The sequence below is a fragment of the Lycorma delicatula genome, chromosome 3 (assembly GCF_047948215.1).
Source record: "Lycorma delicatula isolate Av1 chromosome 3, ASM4794821v1, whole genome shotgun sequence".
NCBI lineage: Eukaryota > Metazoa > Arthropoda > Insecta > Hemiptera > Fulgoridae > Lycorma > Lycorma delicatula.
Genome location: NC_134457.1, coordinates 32,129,562 through 32,149,944, shown reverse-complemented (window position 1 = coordinate 32,149,944; position 20,383 = coordinate 32,129,562). Strand labels below are relative to the sequence as shown.

The 20,383-nt window shown below is 36.1% G+C and overlaps 1 protein-coding gene across 5 annotated transcripts in view; it reads right to left on the bottom strand.

The window, feature by feature from the left end:
• Nucleotides 1–13,245: 13,245 nt before the first annotated feature.
• Nucleotides 13,246–20,383, bottom strand: part of LOC142320866 (uncharacterized) — a 31,698-nt gene continuing 24,560 nt past the window's right edge. For 4 of the 5 annotated variants that reach the window (XM_075358844.1, XM_075358845.1, XM_075358846.1 and 1 more), the window contains 2 exons: nt 18,424–18,570; nt 13,246–14,142 (listed from right to left, as the gene is read on the bottom strand). In XM_075358844.1, the coding sequence (XP_075214959.1) occupies nt 13,477–14,142; nt 18,424–18,570 (813 nt within the window). In that variant the 3' untranslated portion in view covers nt 13,246–13,476. The remainder of the gene's footprint in view (nt 14,143–18,423; nt 18,571–20,383) is intronic. The other variant, XM_075358847.1, reaches the window with a different exon arrangement.

Sequence of the window (20,383 nt, the reverse complement as noted above, 5' to 3'; positions counted from 1 at the left end):
CATGAAGTTGGAACGTCAACAGGTCGGTAATATTACGCTAAAAAACTTTGACGAATATATAGGAGCCGGGTGTGGAGAGAGAAAAAGGACTCGTCATGGACCTCTTCTACCGAATTCAATCAGATTTATTATCTGCGGACCGTCTAATTGCGGAAAAACAAATGTCCTATTCAACTTGCTGCCGACGGTTTACGATTCAGAAATATTTACGTGTTTTCTAAATCACTGTACCAACCGAAATATAAGTTTCTAGAACAAGTCAACATGTTTCTAGAACATGTTCAACACCACAATTCGACACGGATGGAACTTTATTTCAAGATTTAGACCCTCTCCGCTCGTGTACAAAAAGCCTTTATTAGAACTTCGAAACCGTCATGCATCTATGGACTACACAAACGTTTACATGCACATGTTGGAATACGGTAGTCGTCTAGAAGGAGCGAGATGCTGTATAGTGATCACCGATCGAACTATTCCGATCAGGTCGCCAAAAACTTTGTACCGGTTAGCGTTATCATACAGTAGAAAATGTTTTGTGGACACGGCTTACGGTGTACAATTTACCGACGACGTAGCGGAAACATTACCGATAAGACGAGGATTACCGTTCGACATCGTGAACAACAGGCCGCAGGCGCTCTTTTCTGGCGAGTTTCTAAACGAAGCGCTACCAACGTTACGATTATACGCCGATTCGTTCGGATTGAGGTACAACGAACGACGCGAACTGTTTGAAATCCAAAACGAAGATCTGCTGCGAAAATGGTGCGGATAATCAGGAGCGAAACCGGACGAATTTTGGTTGTTGAATAGCTATCTGTTGCATTTACATTCGGAAGTTGACCGTCATCCGATCAGACGACTTTCCACACGGTACTCGACAAAGGTACCACAACGCGATCACTCAACGGTTGTGGATATTCCGCTGTGGGTTGGAAATGTAAAAAGGGCTGTTGTCTTTAAAGACACAAGCACGAAACTCATGATACCGTCTATCGATCAGGGTGTGACACAATATTACCGCGAATTGTGCAATACGAATCGTCGTCCGGTGAGAATGAATGTTTCGTTAATTGATGTTATACGTTTCCTACGCAGAACCAAAAAACATGCAGTGTTCTTTAGATCGGTGGAACTAGGATGGTGATGTGATCGACTGTTTTCCGATCATTCGTAACCACGATGTCGAACAAGAACGAGGTCGATATGCCATTCTCGTCGTCGTCGTCGTCGTTGTCGTCTGCGAAGTTGGTAATGGAAATCGATAGAATACGAGATTCGATTAAACGAAAACATCGCGCTATTACGCAAGGAATAACGGAATCGGAACAAGTTATTGAAAAGCTATTTAAGCCTATTGTCGAACCGCTCCGAGAACTTAATCAATCGTTTAAACAAAAGTACGATGTTAAAAAAGAACAAAAAGAGAATGCAAATGGAGTGGGTGAAAAGGATGAGGTGGTGGAAGAGACGCCGACAGTTATGAGAAGACTCTTTAAAACACCAACGTCGGAAAAACAGTTCGTCAAACCTGTAGACCCGTCGACACCGAAAACGATGGGTTTTCGTGCAAAACATTTCTTGGACCTTACAGTAACGGACAAAGGTAAAAAAATAGACAACGTCTACGGAGTTAAAAACATTGACGATCAATGGATGATCGGAACAAAACCACTCCAGTTCAAAGGAAATAAAATAGTTATCGACAACAAGACGTACAGCGGTTCCAAAGGTTTATATCAATTGATTTTTTTTGAATGAGCGTGTAGATTATACAACCAAAGATTTAAATAACTATAAGAAAATATTAGAAACTACTGAGGCGCATAAAAGTCAAAATACCGGTCGCATAATTTCCAGTCGATCGTTAAAGTACAAGAATATTATCAAAAGTCTGTTTCCTTGTACGCACCTTTCGTCGGAAAGCGGTCATGACGACGAAAGTCCAATAACCGGATCGGGTCTGTTGATGAGAGCGAAGAAAACGGTTAGATTGGATCACGTTTACTGGGACGATCCGAATGAACTGTGCGATAGACTGCGACTTTTATTGGCTTCGAAACGTGCGGGTCATACCGGTCATAATAACGAAATAGTTTCGATCATAGAAGAACTACAAGAAGGCGGATACATAAAGGAGGGTAATACAGGGAACTTTTTATTTTAAACAGTCTGAAGATGAGTATCGACAAGTTCGGACGTTCTCGCGTTGGGAGTGCAACCACCCAACCACCACCAACTTGGATTATCGAAACGTTTGACAAAACCGCCGATGGAGATTTCGATATCAAAAAAGACGTTTGTGCAACGTCGGACCGCCTGTTGAAGATGATGATGGTGCAACAATCGGTCACGTAAAAAAAATGTTCGTAAAGCAAAGCGAATTGAATAATAAATACTTACCGACGGTTTCACCGATGGAAACAACGCACTCTCCTTTTCAAAGAGACGATTGTGCGATATCGCCGATCCAATTGTAAAAACAGACGCCGTAACTGTCGACTATTTACGGAAAAACCTTTTCGGTAAAAATAAGATAATTAACGCGAGAGGGTGCGTTACCGCAAATGCTGGTGCACCAAATAATAGCACGGATCTCAGTACAAAGTCATACGTAGACAAAGTGACAAATGGGATTTTAACGAGTAAAGATGGTGTTGTGGATATCCAAAAAAGTGTCATCACAAACGCCAAGGCACCTGTTCAGTTGACTGACCTCGCGACTAAAGGATATGTCGATATAATGAGGAGTCAATTGAAGAAAACGTTGGTGGAAGAGTACGTAATGCATAGCGATCTAAATCGTGTATTCTTAGCGAAGTTTTAAAGATGATGACAACGCAATTCATTATCAAAATAAGCGATTATGTAGAGTCGGTGATCCTGTCGAAAAGACGGACGTCGCAACAAAGTCCTACGTGAACGATATGGAATTACATATACAAAAATTGCTTACTGCGACTAAGGGATATATCGATGACACACTATTTAGGTTCTACAAATTTCTATTAAACATTAACGACAACGCTAACAGAAACTTAAATCAACAAGCGCTTATGAGTGTACTAACCGCTGACAATCATCACCTAAGCGATTCTGCAAACAGATCTAAGTAGTAAAGATACAATGGAAAACGAGGATGTGACAAAAAATATGGTGCGTCCACCGATCACTGATAAGACATTGAAGAATGAGGATGTTAATAAAAATATGATACGTCCCCCGGTCTCGGATGATGTGAATAAAAATATGGTACGATTGCCGAACACAGATCCAATGCAAGATGGTGGAATGTAGTTAACAAGCTCATTGTCAGTCCGACATGGCAAGAGTGAGGAGGTCAAAACGTTCTTCTCCTGTTCGAAAGGGTAAGGTGAGAAGATCTAAACGAATAGCCAGTCTTAAACGAGGCGGTTAAGCCCTACCCTTTGACCGGATCGGGGATGGGCGGTAAAAAAACCGTCGTCGTCGTCGTCGTCTCCAATAAAGGGAATACCAGTGCCACCGCTATCGAACATAGAATTAATGTGGTACGCTAGAAGACTAAATATAGCAGATTTTCGAGGGGTCTTCATGTTGGTCGCATTACACACACAACCGAAGACTAACGAAACTGCGATTGTTAATCTTGACCGCAGTACCGGTCATGGAACACACTGGGTATGTTAGAGAAAACGTGGACGGATGGTGGACTATTTCGATAGTTTCGGTAATCTGCGTCCACCTAACGAATTGATGCGTTATTTTCCACTCGATTCGATTATAAATTTCAATTTTAACGCCAGACAGAGTATAAACACGGTTATCTGCGGTCATTTATGTCTTGAATTTCTCAGTCGTGATTCGTCAGCCTACAGGTAAACATGTTCTGCATAAGTGGAAATACGTCATTCTTACACGCTACATTCTTTCCGTCATTGGATTTGTCTGATGGCGAATGGGAATTGGCGTTGATAAACTTAACCACATACAACTCGATTCCAAATGTCGAAGAGGGAATCAACAACACACTTACTGTTGTAGCAAAGAAACCTCAAAAACCGATTAAGCTGACACTAGCGACCCGATCGTACGAAGTGGATGATATCGCCAAACGCTTGAGCGATGAACTTAAAGACAAAAGCAAAATAGATTTACTTAGCGTCCGAATAACAACACGTTAAAATGCGAACTTAAATGCAGTGCCGCGATCGATTTGACATCAACGGATAGTTTTGCACCGTTGTTGGGATTCGAGAAAACTAATCTGACGGCGAATATATGGCACGAGTCATCGAAGCCAGTCACCATTAACAACGTGAACACCGTACGGGTCGAATGCAACCTTATACGAGGCTCCTATACGAACGGATCAGAGGGACACGTGTTGCACGAATTCACGCTAAGCGCCTGGTTTCAAAATAATCGAATCGCCGAAGAATATAATCTATCTACCGGTGAATACGAAGAGCTTAGACGAGATCACCATAAAGTTTACCGATCAAGACAGAAAACCGATAAACTTTCTCGGTGAAACCGTTACTGTGAGATTGCACTTACAAAGGAAAACGAAGTAAAAGGAAAGCCAATAAATGGGGTTAATATACAATAGCGCTGGTACTAGTAGCGAAACGTCGCGCAAACCGATCAGTCTACGTGCAAACACCAAAGCGTTAACATCGCGTAACGTGTTGTTTCTTCGAAAACTTGGTTTTACAGTTTTGGTGAATCGTAATGGCAGCGATAGGAGCGAATATGTTGGACGTCGGTGAAAGTGTTTCGTTCGACAACACGATCACACAGTACGAATATCATACCCATCTACCGTACGCTTCGTCGACTTACAACAACGATGAAATCCGGATTCCGATACACCAACAAGATGTGTATACGTTACCGCATAAAAGCTATTTGATGGTCGAAGGTGCGTTAACTACTAAAGCAGGCGATAAAAAGGCAACGGAATTGTGTTTAACAAACAACGCGATACCGTTTCTCTTCGAGGAGATACGATACGAGATAAACGGTGCGGAAATGTGTCGCGTACAAAGGTTAGGAATAACGACAACGATAAAGAATATTCTTTCGTTGCGTAAAAGCGAAGAAAATATTTTGGAAAATTTCGGGTGGAAGTTCAAAGCTTCGGATAAGTTCGATTTGGATGAAACCACTGGAAGATTTTGTTTCTACGTACCGCTGCGTATGCTGATGGGTATCGCCGAAGACTACAAACACATTATATTGAACGTCAAACAAGAATTGGTTTTGCTTAGATCTTCCAGCGACGTGAACGCATTAGTGTCTTCCAAAGAGGCGCCTGATTCCAAGTTGAAAGTGACTAAGATAGCGTGGAAAATTCCGTATGTTCATGTTGCAGATACGATGCGATTGCAATTGTTGAAGGTAGTAGAACGAGATAGACCGTTAGCGATTGCTTTTCGTACATGGCTGATCCACGAATATCCGGCTCTACCACAAACAAACATACATTCATGGACGGTAAAAACATGTGCGCAAACGGAGAAACCGAGATACGTGATATTCGGTTTACAGACAGACAGAAAGGATAAAGCTACAAAATCATTGACGCTCTTCGATATGTGCGAATTGGTAAACGTTCGTCTGTATTTGAATTCGCAGTACTATCCGTACGACAATCTACAGGGAGATGTGAATATGATGTATGAAATGTTCGCCAGCTTTCGGTCCGGTTATTATAACAAACCAGAGGACGAATGTCCCGCTTACAGTTTGGCGGATTTCAAGACCAGTGTGCCGTTAATAGTTATCGACTGTTCCCGTCAGAACGAATCGTTTAAAACAGGAACAGTAGATGTACGTATCGATTTCGATACCAAAAACAATATACCGGCCAACACGACTGCCTACTGTCTCATTATACATGATAGCATCGTCACATACACTCCGCTCACTGGAATAGTGAAAAAACTTATGTAATGCGGGAGGTATTTGAGATCGATCAATTAGGTGGTGGAGGGGGAGAGGAACGTAAAAAGCAAATATTGTCAACGTGGCGACAGTTTACGAAATGGCTGATAACATTTAGTGTATTTAAAACGGGTATTGCAGTTGGAATAATCGTAACACTGTTACTGGGCGACTTTTCGCATGAATCTTGTACAACGATGAAACCGATACGGTGTAGAGTGACTTTTTCTGCACAATCGCCGGTTAACATACCGTTAGTATGGTGTAATTCATCGTCTGTGGAGGTTTTGTATATTTTTTACAACGCTACAGTATCACCATCATCTTCAAAAAACGTGTCTGCTGGTGTAGTTAGCAACAACACTACATCGTCACCTTCAGAAAAAGCAACAGTGTTACCAAAGGTAAACGCTACCAATATCTCATTACCTAACATACCGTTACATGCACATGATGATGCTGACTATGATGGTCCTCTAAACGAGGAAGAAGAGGTGGAGGAGTAACCCCCACCACTTCTACTTTGAAAGTATAAAAAGGCTTAATCCGACTGCGTACACAAATCAGTAGTTGTTGAGCATCCGTCATGGAAGGAAGTGGTGTTTATTCGCCAGACGACGTTCAATCGTTTCTATTCATGAACGATTCTTTGCATAACATCGATCACCATCCTGAAGTTACGAAACCGACTGAGAAGGAGGTTAAATCGAAACCAACGAAGATCCGCAAAAGGAGAAATCCGCGTAAAAAATCTTATGATAAACCTTCTTCAGTTGAACACACGATCACAAAGACAAAGACCAATAAGAAGCAGAAGAAGAAGGACAAAAAGAAGGCGGGTAAGGGGGAGAAGAACGAAGGGATATCCCCCACCAACATTGTGATTTCATAGACATCGTCGGTGGTTACATATCGCCATCCTCATACACGGATGAGCGATCGTCATGGAAGGAGTTATCGAGTATCACGGCTTTCTTTGCAAACGAGGTGAGTTTATAGTTAAAGAAGTTGCTGTTGTTGGTGATGGAAACTATATGATTCTTCACTTTCGATCACCGTACCCAAAGTCTGAGTTGACATCTAAATACAAACGGATGGCCGGATGGTTGGAGAGGAATTTTCACAAAATCGATTGGAATTACGGCGAAGTCGTATACAACGACGATATCATGAAGGCGTTATGTTCGCAGTTTGCCACAATACACACCAAAGGGCTGGAGAAAGTGGAATTTTTGCGACGGTTTCATAACAATGTTCGTCAGATACCGGACGGCGCACCGAAACCGAATTCAAATTATATCGTAAATTGTCCGTACGACACGCACAAGGAGAGTGGAAAATGTGCGTTACAAACCGGTTGTTTCTACATGGAGTGGTTGAAGATGTGTAAAAAGCCGTTGGATCTGGCGAGAGAAGCCGATCGATTGCGATCGTTTGCGAACGCAAACGCGGAAAACAAAGAGGAATTGGCAAAAAACGGTTATTACTATTCCTTCAACTTGAATTGAGTGTAAAATGTTGGTGTAACGAAAGGATGGATGTGCATCACCACTCAACTCGTTGTCAAAACTGCATCAAGGAAAACGTACCGCTTTCGTTTGAACATGTTGTTCCACGTCGTGTACCACTGTAGAGCTCAGTCTGCTGCAAGATGTTGATGAATCAACATCTTTGGTTAGAGATCTCAATTATAGTTATTGCCTTCCATCTTGGTTTTATGCCAGGAATATTATTTATGCTTGCACTGAATCACTTGCAAACATTTACAAAAAAAATAAATAAATAAAAATAAAAAAAAAGATTCGAGTGTTTTACAGTACATTGGGAAGAGATTTCACTCATGTAAAAAAAAATCTCAACGCGCCACGGTTGCTACCTCGTGGGTGGTGTGGAAACGTAACCGTTTTTTTAAATTTAAAATAACAAGCGGGAAATAACAGGAAGTACAGTCCATAACAGTCGCACTGATAAGGTATATATATTTGTCGCTCTGCTCACTACAACATTCATTTCACAACACAGCTGCACATCAGACGAACATGCGTGAGAGAACATCGACATCATTCGAACTTGCTTAAGCAAGAGTGGTTACCAGTATTAGAAACTTGGTGCGCAGTATCTCTAGTGTGAAGGGTGCAGATGTACCCTTTTTAGAATCACTTAGTGAGGCATTAAGAAATGTGAAATGTGCAGTAGAACGAGGTGTTATACGGGATGAAGATTTGACCAGTACACTGCGATATAAAATATGTCTGATTGCACGTGTAGGAGCAACGATACTACCGTGCGGTCACACATTCTGCATAGATTGTGTACAGTATTTAATACAACACAACCTTCCATGTGGAATGTGTAGACAAGCGGTGACTGGCTATATAAAAATCTATTTCAACTAGTCACCTCTCCGTCTTTCCCAAACTGTCCTTTTCAGGACAACAACACATTACACAAACACAAAATTACACGCGTAGACAAAACAAAAAACACTTTAAACCCTCATACAATAAATTGTAACTAATTATATTTTTTTAATTAAAAAAAAACGATATTTATTTACATTTATTGAATGTAGTGGTTCCAAGGCCCGTGACACGATATGATATTGGATTTATCCACTATCAATTGTGTTACAAATGGTGAGGAGAGTGTTTTATAGTAAACCTATTGCATTTTTTTTCTCCTTAAAAGTCCTTCTGATGTGTAATTCCATCCGCAGTTTAACGATGGACGTTGACATAGCCGCATCGGTGTGGACGATTAGATTTTTGCCGAATCGCCGCGTAAGAACGTTGCGTCATCTTATGAAACTTACAATTGCTGCGTTTCCTCACGCAACAAGTATTACCGCAGACATACACCGTTTCAATACGGTTAGAGTGGTTTTCAATTACGACGCCACTTACGCTGAACTTCACGACGGTTTACAAGAATATTTAGACAGTTTAAAAATAGATACTGTAGACGGCTTGTGTAGACATTATATTCACTATAGTGACGACCCGATATAGTAGCGATGAAAACGTTTAGCGATTCGGTAAGCGAATTGAGGTTTATTGCATCGTATATTTGCAGATATTGTTTTATGATGCTTACCACCCACTCTGTTCACTACGATGTTAATGATGAAATACATGCTTTCGATTGTAAGAAATTCGACTATTGCGGTCGTGGTCTACCAGAATACTTATGTTCGTGCGAATTGATTATTGAAAACGTGAAAAGAATGCACGCTATGGTACGTGCAAATAAATACGAAGTGTTATGGGAAAGTCCGTTCGCCTGTACAGTTATCGATAGTAACGAACTCTATCGGTTGTTTTGCAAAATTGTCGTGGAAATAGGGAGTAAGAAGGTAAATCACAATTGCAATTGCCATTCGAGTGTGAGGACTGCGAATGTTAAGATCGACACCGTAGCATTTATTAACGTTTTCAACGATGAATACTGTTTTCTAAAGAAGATACCGTTCAAGAGGTTGACCGATCTTGATATCGGTGTGAGCTACGTACTGTTGGAAATGAGAAAAATATTTACTCAATACGGCGAACTCCGTATTTGCGTAATATTGTTCGACAGCGAATCGGATGAACCGGACAGCTTTCAAACCTTATTACCAAAGACGTATACAAACAGATTTACCGACGATGAGTTGAACGTTGTAAAAAATCATTCGATGAAATTAACTTATTATGGAAAGAAAAAACTCGCCAACGGTGACGTTGACGAGTTCAACGAGGATATAAAAATAAGTTTGTAAAATTTTGCATGAGTGTTTGTAGGCCTATTGGGGAGAGATATCACTCGCGTAAAAAAAATCTCAACGCGCTGCAGTTGCTACCTCTTGGGTGGTTTGGAAACGCAACTCGAACAAATGTATTTTTTGTGGTGGTGGTAAAGGTTTTTAAGAGACTTATAAAATTTCTCTCATCCTCTCACAACGCGAATGTACCTTTACCCGAGAGGCTTTAAATCAATTTAATTCTTAAATGTACATAATTATAATTTTGTGTAACAGACTTTTTTGCTTTATTCTTTTATTTCTTTATAGGTCTTCGGTATTGATTATTATTATTGTTAAAGTTTGTAAATACTGAAAAATCTCACCAATAGTTGGATCGACATTTTCTTTATTATCGCACTCTATGTCGTACAATATAAATTGCTTGTCGGTAGCAAGATCCATTGTGAATAGCGTTCAGTGGACCGTCTCTCAGTGAACGTGATAAAAATAATTTTTAATTGATACGACTGAACGCAAGTTATAGATAAGCAATTTCAAACTTGTTCGTATGCGGTTAATTGGAAAAAAAAATAATTGGCTCAACTGGATGTGGATAGTAGATAAGAAATTAAAATAAATACTATTCGTGGAATCATTTATCGTGTCGATAAGAACAAAAAATAATTGGCTTGTGGTTTGAAAAGAAAAAATTATTTATCGCGTTGATAAGGAAAAAAAATAATTGGCTCGACCGGATGTGGTTAGTAGATAAGGAATTAAAATAAATACAATTCGTGGAATTATTTATCGCTTTGATAAAAAATTAAAATTAATATTATTCGTCGATTCTTGGAATACCGAATGCGGATGTTGATAAGCAGATTTGTGGGTATAAATAGCCATTCGTAACCGTCCTAGTCTCATTCTAGAGCTAACTTTTGAAGAAATAACAACACCATAATGACTGACGGTAGAAACGATTTTATTCACAAATTGAATAAGCGTCTGGTTGCAACCAACCTAGAGACGAAGAGCGTTGGTGATCTAACAATTGGGAAACCGTACGAGGTTGTATGGTTGAGAAAAATTGCAACGCGGTATGGAAAAGTATCGTGTGTCGTTTACGCGATGGTGAGGAAACGACGTTCAATGTGTACTTGCCGAGAAGGTTTGCGGAAACACTGAAAGAGGACGAATTTGACACGATAATGGAAATGAAACTTAAACTCGTCTTCAAAGGACGCATCGGAAAAGCCTTCGATGTGGTATTCGAATAATACCAGGTAGCTATTCAAACTGTCATTTTCAGGACAACAACACATTAAACAAACAACACAAAATTACACATACATACACAAAACAAAAAACACTTTAAACCCCCATCAATAAATTTGTAACTAATTATTGTTTTTTTAAACAAAAAAAAACGATGTTTTTTTACATTTATTGAATGTAGTGGTTCGCGACATGATGTGGTAATAGATTTATCTACTATCAGATTATGTTGCAAATGGTGAGGAGTGTTTAAACAAAAACGATCTTAGTTCTTTGTTTTTAAAATTTCTCGCGAGGGGCGTCTTAGTCGTCTGCTAACGACAATAAATTTATTCGTGCTTCTGCATTTGGTGTGAACGGTTGAACATCGGGAAAATGAATATTTTATTGTGTGTACAGATTTTGTGTTACATTATAACTACTGTAGAGTGTCACCATTCGTTATTCTACGAAACGTATATGCAAACGATAGCTTTTCGGTGTAAAATACCGCAACAAAGATCCGTACCGGTAATGAGTCTTTCGAAAGATTTAAATTCTCAAAGATTTATTTTCAGACCGGTTTATGTCGTTCTACATCGTTGTGATATAGGTTCGAGTTGTTGTCAGAGTCCTGAATTCGTATGCCAACCAGATGTTAATGGTATCGAAAAGGCGATAGTCGAAATTAACATGACGGAACAGTTTATTAATAACACTTTGAAAATGTATCATAGAAAAATTGTAGCTTCAAATCATACAAAATGCACTTGTCAGGATATCACCATACCTATCAGATGAATGTTTTTGAATTGTGGAGGGGAGGTTGTGACATTCTGATTCGTTGATAGCAGGGTGTGGTAGTTGTGGTGGTTGGGAGGAGCTTATAAATACAGTGTAACTGAGTGAAGCAGTTTATTCGTTGGGAAACGTTCGAGGTGTAAACATGATTCAGTTTAGTGAAGAAGATGTACGCGTGCGCGTCGGTGACCAACAACTGACGATTATGTGTTTTAAATTAAAACACAGTTACGTATATATTGTCGATTTATCTGAACATGATTTTGATAAAAACGGTGATAACTTGACCGTAAGAGTGGTTTTCAATGATGATGATTTTGGATATGGGCGAAAATATTATTGCGAATTTGAATGCGGTAAACAAGCTATCGCACTTATTCACAGCAAAGAAGTACTGTTTTTTGGATTCTACGGTGACGACGGTAACTTAAAGGCGTTCAAATTAAATCGTTCGTCGAATATGAAGTTGAATGCGTCCGTGTTAAAAAATCTCAATACGTCGCATCCAAAAAATAACGTACTCGCTGTAAACGTGTTTGCTGCAAACGAAAGAAGAAGAGTAACAGCTAATGTAGCGACGGACGGAGGACTTTTCTTCAGAGGTCGTGATGAGGTAGATTGTTCTGCCGATGGTTGTGACGATGATACCCAACCTCTGTTGGTGGCGTACGACTTAAATGAAAAAATTCGATTACGTTAAAACCAATCGATATATGAAAGGACGTCACATCGCTTCTCTTTATTTTATTTTATACAAGAATACGAAACGCAAAGAAGAGGATAAAGAAAACCGTCAACGAATTTTTTAATTTCTACGATGTTTAAATAAGTCCTTTTAAGGACTACAACACATTACACAATCAACACAAAATTACACACATACACAAAACAAAAAACACTTTAAACCCCCATACAATAAATCGTAACTAACTATTGTTTTTTAAAAAAAAACGATATTTATTTACGTTTACTGTATGCAATGGTTCCAAGGCCCGTGACATGATATGATATTGGATTTATCCACTATCAATTGTGTTACAAATGGTGAGGAGAGTGTTTAACAAATTTTTTAAGTATTTTCAAAATAGAAGAAAGTGGTGCGAGAGACATATGCTTGCAATATTACGTTTATGTATGCGAAATATTATTTCTTTACTTCTTTACAAGAGCGTGATGTTATAAACGACAAACGCAGATGATGAGTAGTGATAAACTTACTCAAGAAGGCAGGTTTCGCATACATAAATTAGAGAGTTATCTTGGGATTTTTTTGTTTCACATAGATGTGCTTTCTTGTATAAGTTTATCCAAGATGGCAGACGGCCGCCGTCTTGGATGATGTCACAAATGGCGACAGTACCACCATTTCCGTACTACTAATGTGTTTATATGTTACTGGTTTTGACCTTATTGATAATTTGTAATAACAATATAAAGTAACATTTTCTGCCTAAACAGGAAAATAGAAATTATTAAAAAACTCTCCTAAACTCTTTACAAGAATTACAAACCAATGTAAGAAATTCTGTGGAAACAAATTTCAATTCTGAAACATTTATTGAAAGACTTTTGCTTGAATTATTTACAGTAAAAGGTTGTTGTTGTTTGCATCGATTCATTAGTTCTGTTTTATATTATTTTTTTCAATTTTTGTAAATCTTTATCAATTCCTTTATAAACGTCTGGTGATGATTATATAACAGTTAAGACATATCTTGTTCTATCTTTTTACTTTTTGTAAATATTTTTTAAGTGTTCTCCAAGTTATTTTAATGAATGTGAGTTTTAATATGAGTTCTCAAACTATTGCTAAAATGAAATGACTTTTTGCAATAACTACAAACAAAACTTTTTTCATTGGTATGAATGTTAAGATGTGTCTTTAAATTATCTTTACGACTAAAAGACTTTTGACAAAAATCACATACAAATTTCTTATCATTTGAATGAGTATTAAGGTGTTCAATTAAATTGCTTCTTCGATGAAATGAACTGTGACAAAAATCGCAAGTGAATATTTTCTCTTTTGTGTGAATATTCAGATGTCTCATCAAGGTACCTCTATCACTTAATGACATTTGACAAACATTACAAATAAAAGTTTTCTCTCTAGTGTGAATGTTAATATGTTTCCTTAAAATACCTTTTTTGTTAAACACCTTTCCACAAAAACTACAAGGGAAACTCATTTTATTGGTATGAATACTAATATGTGCCGTTAAATTCCATTTAGTCTTACATATTTTTTCACAATATTCACATTTAAATTCTTTAATGTCTCTAGTATTTTGCAGCACAAATTCACTTTCGTTATCACTATTTTTTTTTTCATAACAATTTTCTTCATTATTTCTACAAATGAGTGATACTCGTATGGCTGATGAATTAATTTTATTTTCAATGACTGAATCACCAGTTGTTCCTGCACAGAGTTCCTGTAACAAATGCAGAAAAAACTGTTATATTTCATTGAAGTGAAGAAAAATATTGTACAAAGTGTATAATCTTGTCTTGAATGAATGAATATTATAATTTGAATTGAGAAAAAATGAAGATATGGTTGTTATTGCAGCAATAAAGGCAGAAAAAACTGAAAATATCATATGCAAGTTTTCTAGTTGTTTTAAAAAGAAGAGATATGTTGACTAAACTCTACCAAAAGTATAAATTAAGATGAATTTCTATGTTGAGCTATGTTGACTAAAACTGAAAACCATTTTTCCAGATGTTAATTTTCTGATTCATTTTCAGAGACGTATTGAAGCAGATATCCAAAGGTAATTAGGCACAAATTCTTCCATTTCTTTTTCATTGGAAAATTATTATCCCTACACAAAAAGTTCCATTAGGAGTCCACACAAATGGTAATCATTTGGTGATAAATCAGGGCTGTAAGGAAGATGTTTAACAATGGATTGGTGATATTAAAGTGATTTTTCTTGAGTTATGTCAGCAGTATGGGATGTAGTGTGTTCATGAAGATGTTACAGCTGTTGATCGGTACATCAAATCTTTTGAAACTATAACTTGCTTTGATCTTTCCCAACAGTTTTCAGTTATATGCTACATTAAATATTCTTTAATAATGTTCAAAATTGACATGCACAATTCATCTATAATGCCAAAAAACCTGGCATTATATACGAATGGCTTTATTTTTTGATTGCCATTGCATACTTTACCATTTCATTTCAATGGTGTAGTGAAGTACTTCACATCTCACTACAGGTTAGAATGAGCTTTGTAAATGAATATCCTCAACTACTTCATAATAAGCCAAAAATCCCTGATAAATTTCAACTTGCTTGGCCCTTTTTGGAATCTACTTAAAATGTGGAGAACCTATCAAGCAGAAATTTTTAGAAACTGTAAGTGCACAGTGCTATGGCTTATACAGTGTCTAACTTCATGAATTTTTTGGGTGTTATGCAGGTTTTTTGTCATGAACACCACAGAATGATTTATCATATAAACAAATTTGTTTGATAAAGTTTTAGTACAAATTAAGGGCATTTGGTTGAACACTTTTGTTTATTAAAAAATTAATAACTACACATTGCACAATGGCATTAGGTACTTTGCATACTTATCCTGTAAGGGACTTGTAGAGTGGTGGCATAGGTGTGCATAACTGTATACAAGAATAGACAAACCTTATGCATGCCCACACAATCATAACACCATATGTGCAGTTTATGCAAAGAAATTCTTTTTTATATATTATTGACTTTTGTAACGCCATGTCATGCTTAAAAAAGCCTAGTTGGTTATCAGTTTTTTACTACCTGCACTTCCTACATGGCAAGGACATAGTTGAAATTGACACTTGTATTTAAGTAGCTAGGTATAGAGAAATATAAAGTTGGATGTGGAATTATTGAATGTGTAATAAATATGTCAGGTAGTGCAATTAAAGCAGCAGTTATTAAATTTCATCAAACTAGAAAAAAATAAATCAAAGAAATTAATAATAAATAAATCACCAAACTAGTCACACGTGGTTGTCACACAAAGAGGGGGAAAGAAATCTTAAATGATGTAGAATGTTTACTTGGATGACAACATCAAATAATAGGAAAGAATGAGCGCAAATGAAAAGAATTTCATTTTTAAAATACAAAAGTTTTTGAAAGAAGGAAAGTTTTCATCATTAAGGATGAAAGTTATAATTTTACACTCTGTTAAAAGCTACTGGAAGATGAAAGACATTTTTTTTTCAAAAGAGGTTGATGATATAATAATAATTGGGGTGTTCTCTTCTCACACCATTATAATGAATCCCAACCTTCTTCAAATTAATGTATCTAACAGGAAAGCAAGGAAGTATTAACTAACAGATGAAAAGTGTAGCAGAACAGAATATGAAGAATATGGTGCACCAACCTATCAGGTAATTGTAATATATGAGGGATGTACCCAAAAGTAATCAAATTCTTTTTTTTTTTAATTTTTGTATTTTATTTTTTTTTTACAAAAAATCTTCAATTCCCTTAAAAAAAAAATACTCTCCATCTCAGATAATACCTTTGTCCAGTTTTTATCTATTGTTCAAAACAGTTTTTAAATTTGTCTGTTGTGATGCCCTAGCAATACTAATTTATAAACTTAACATACAAAGAAATGCATGTAGTCAATCTGCAATATAACTAAGGCATATAGTCAAAAGATGCAAAAAAATCTTAAATAATTACTATCTAAAACTATGCCCACCTCCAATTTAATGTCACGTGGTATAAAATTAATATCATTATACAATAAATTACAATATCTGTAAATAAAAAAACGATAAAGTGATTGAGCACTGCATTTACAACTGGATAATATATTATCAAAAAAAACGTCTAACATCTGTTTAATAGAATAAAGATCTCCATTAATAAAAACTACACCACTTTCATAAATTAAATTTAGACTCTTTATACATCTATAGCTCCCACAATGGATCATGAAGCTTGGACTATAATAGTTAGTATGATGACTGTTATCTAAACTGAAAATAACCAAATTATTTCACGTGCAGAACCAAATTGCTTTCTTGTAAGTAAAACTTGCCAATTATTATAACTTAGGAGAGTCACCTTTCTTAGAATCATATCAACTAACAATATAGCTATATATTGTTTGCTATGTGCTCATAGTTTACAAACACAGCCAAGCCAATGTAAAAATAAATAATTACCCATAGCCTACGTTATTGAATGCTTGATTATAAACCAATTAATTAGTTGTCCTTATTTGTTGATACTGGGAGAACATGCAAATTCCATTTCTTTTTAGTTCAAGTTTTGTTTGAGAAAAGTAAACAATTTATAACTGATTGTGTATTTTTAGTTTTATAATTATGAGTGAACTTAAGTCTACCATAAAAAACAAAAAACTAAGACGACAGATTTGGGAAATAATAAATAATATGTATGACTTTATTAAACAAGAAAGCGATCAATTTACAAAAAGAAGATAAACGCCCGATTCATATTAAAAAAGTGTCGTAAAATTAAAAAAAATCAGAAGTCCAAAGAGTGAAAAAAAAGAAAAAACTGTTGCTAAAAAAATAGTCAACACTCCAATGGAGACTTCTTTCCCTACTCCAATAAAATACAAACCCCATGAAATGTCTGCAATGGGACTAGATGATCACCACTAGTGTGTGGTAAGATGGACTAAAAATGAATTTCACAAAATTCATAAATAACTGTAAACAGTGAAAAAGATAATGTTAGTGCTTAAAGATGTCATTGGTTATTCAGTAAAAGAGACAAAATATAAAAGAACTGAGTGGAGAAAAATAAAAAATAACAGGATGGTTCAAGCATATTCAGTATCTGATGTATTATCTTCCCACACTAGAAATAAACTGTTGTGTAGCGATACAAGTAACGGGCTAAAAGTTCCTATTTCAAAAGGCAGCAGACTTATAATAGTGCAATCCGGAGAAGAAATGGGTTTTATACCAAATGCATTACTATCTTGGAAATGCATTACTATCTTTAAAAAGTGGCAATTACAGAGGAATAATGTAAGTGGAAAATTACTTAAAAGGAGATAAGAGATTACCTTCCTGATAACTTTTGTAATTTCTAATAATGCATCCTATCACAACCGTTTTAGAAAAACCACCAATTTCCAATTCAAGAAATGAAGATATGATAAAGAGGTTGCCGAAACATTCTGTTCCTCATTCTTCCTCAATGCTGAAACTACAGTTGTATTAATTGGTAAAAGCAAACACGCTAAAAGTTTACTATGTGTTTGATGAACTTTAGAAAAAAAAGGCATGACGTTCTCCAACTACCTCCATACCACCCAGATGGTTTGGTCAGATGTTAAAGGATATATAGAAAATCAGAACGTAACTTATGATATCAAAGATTTCAAAGGCTATGTGTAAATAGTGACCAACATAAATGAAAAAAATTGGAAGGTGTAATGTGTAAGTTAAGGAAGCAGAAGCTGAATATATATGAGAATGCATTACTGACTATACTACAAAAACATTTATTATTTTTTTTACAAGAAGATAGTGAAAGTGACAATGTTGATTCTCACGACAATAACCTCGGAAATTCTAATATTTCCAAGGTGTTCTATATTTCTATATTTAGTGTATTTAATTGGTGTTATCTGGCAAAAGAAAAGCTATTGTAGAATGTGAAATCCCTCTCTTGATACAATTATCACACAAATAAGAAAGACATAACAAAACAAAACTTTCTTACCACTTCTTCTTGTTTAATATTACTCTTTCCTGATTTAATTAATTTAGACAGTATAACATTATCAGTGTGCAATGGAATGGCCCTATTTTCTATATGGAGTAGATCTTTTTCAATTAATGTTGGTGAATTGAATTCTTCACATACATCCTGAAAAACAAATCAAATTTCAAATGTAACAATTGTGTACTATCATGCAACAATTCATGGATCGCATGAAGTCCTAACCACAACATCCTCAGTATGATATACAGATGTTCATCATGCATATGTACCTTTTTTCACACATACTAAAGTTTTTCTACTTTTTCTCTACTTGGTCTAGAAATAACTCATTATCGAGTTATTTCTAGAAAATAGAAGGATAGAATCCAAGGAAATGTCCGAGGATGTGCTCTGAGGTTCGTTGAGTCATTATTGAGTTGTACATTTTCTGATAATATTGTTAATCAGAAAATCTCCCTGATAGCAAATGCTATTCATGGATTTACACTTTTAAAGTTGACATGTTGTTAAAGAGGTATAATGGACAATCAACTAAATTCCAGAAAGACATTTTTCAGAGATTTTGTACAAGGTGATACCAAATGTGATGACTATATTTTAGAATAATTGGTGGGTTGAGCATTTGTATTGAAATACTGTCAGAATATGTGTTTAGTCTTCCCCATGAAACAGAACATACATAAAACAGATACATTTATACCAAGTATATTGCAATGATAGAATTGAGACAATTTAGTTCATAATGATAATAAATTACTAAACATAATAGTTTATCAATAAAAATTATACCAAGGGCTATTACAAAAGATTTTTCCGATTACAAACTTGAATAACTTATTAAATATAAGTTACTCGATACATGAAAGCAGCATCAATGGAAAGGAAAACTCAAAATATTTTAGTGGTTGGTAAAGCTGTCATGTAGTTACAGATTTCTTTGCTAGGGTGACAGCAGAGTAAATGACTGCCAATAAAAACAGGAAGGCTTTTTGGTTGCTGAATTTTCATACCTGCCAGTGTGTTATCACTGTGAAAAATTGTTTTAGAAGGAAGTTTGGTGAAGATGCGACAGTGGGCCCACTAACTTTAAAGCAAGAGGATGCATCTGTAAGTGAAAGTCAATTGGCCATCCACCAGTAAGCAAGGCAACTGTGGAACATGTGAGTTTTGTACAAAGTTCACAGAAATTCTCAACTGGAACAGGATATAAAAGGTTTCATTTTTCAACAAGGGGCACCAAGCAATTTCCAATAAGATGGCAGAGGTGAACTGTATAATGTAACCATTATAAATTTTGACTAAAATAGGCTCATAGGGCTTAATTAAGTTTGTTACTTTATATGTACTATATACTTTTTATTTTATAAATTTTGTATTACATCGACAGACGATTTTAAAATGTAAGGTTATATGAATTTATTTAGAGAGGACTGATTGTGGATAATCACAGCATGATTCCTTTCTTATCGCACAATCGTGCTAAAAATAACATTTATCAAAGTATGACATCATGCTCGTAATGGGAACAAACTTTTCCCACAGAAAGTGTTATGTTAGTGTGCATACACGCACTCATATAGACTGAGTAATTCTCAGGAATGGTGGTGGGGTTAGATTGGGAGACCATCAGAAAGAGGCAGTTTGTGTTTGGATTCGTCGGTGTGAGCTTGAGTGCAGTGACTTTGTTCAGAAAACTGTTCAGGAGGTTTGCAACTTATGTTTTATTCTGGATAGAGGTACGAGAAACTATTATTAAAGGCTTCCCCAGAAAAATACTTCAACGGATCCATTACAATATTACTAATCCGTAGACTATTTAATAAAGAACTATTAAAAATGTTACTTGTTATAATGATAAATTACGTTCAAAATTAAAACTAGAATTAATTTCAGATTGGCCAATTCCATATTAGTATAAGTATTAATAAGATGATTTGTGTAATTCTGATATATGTTC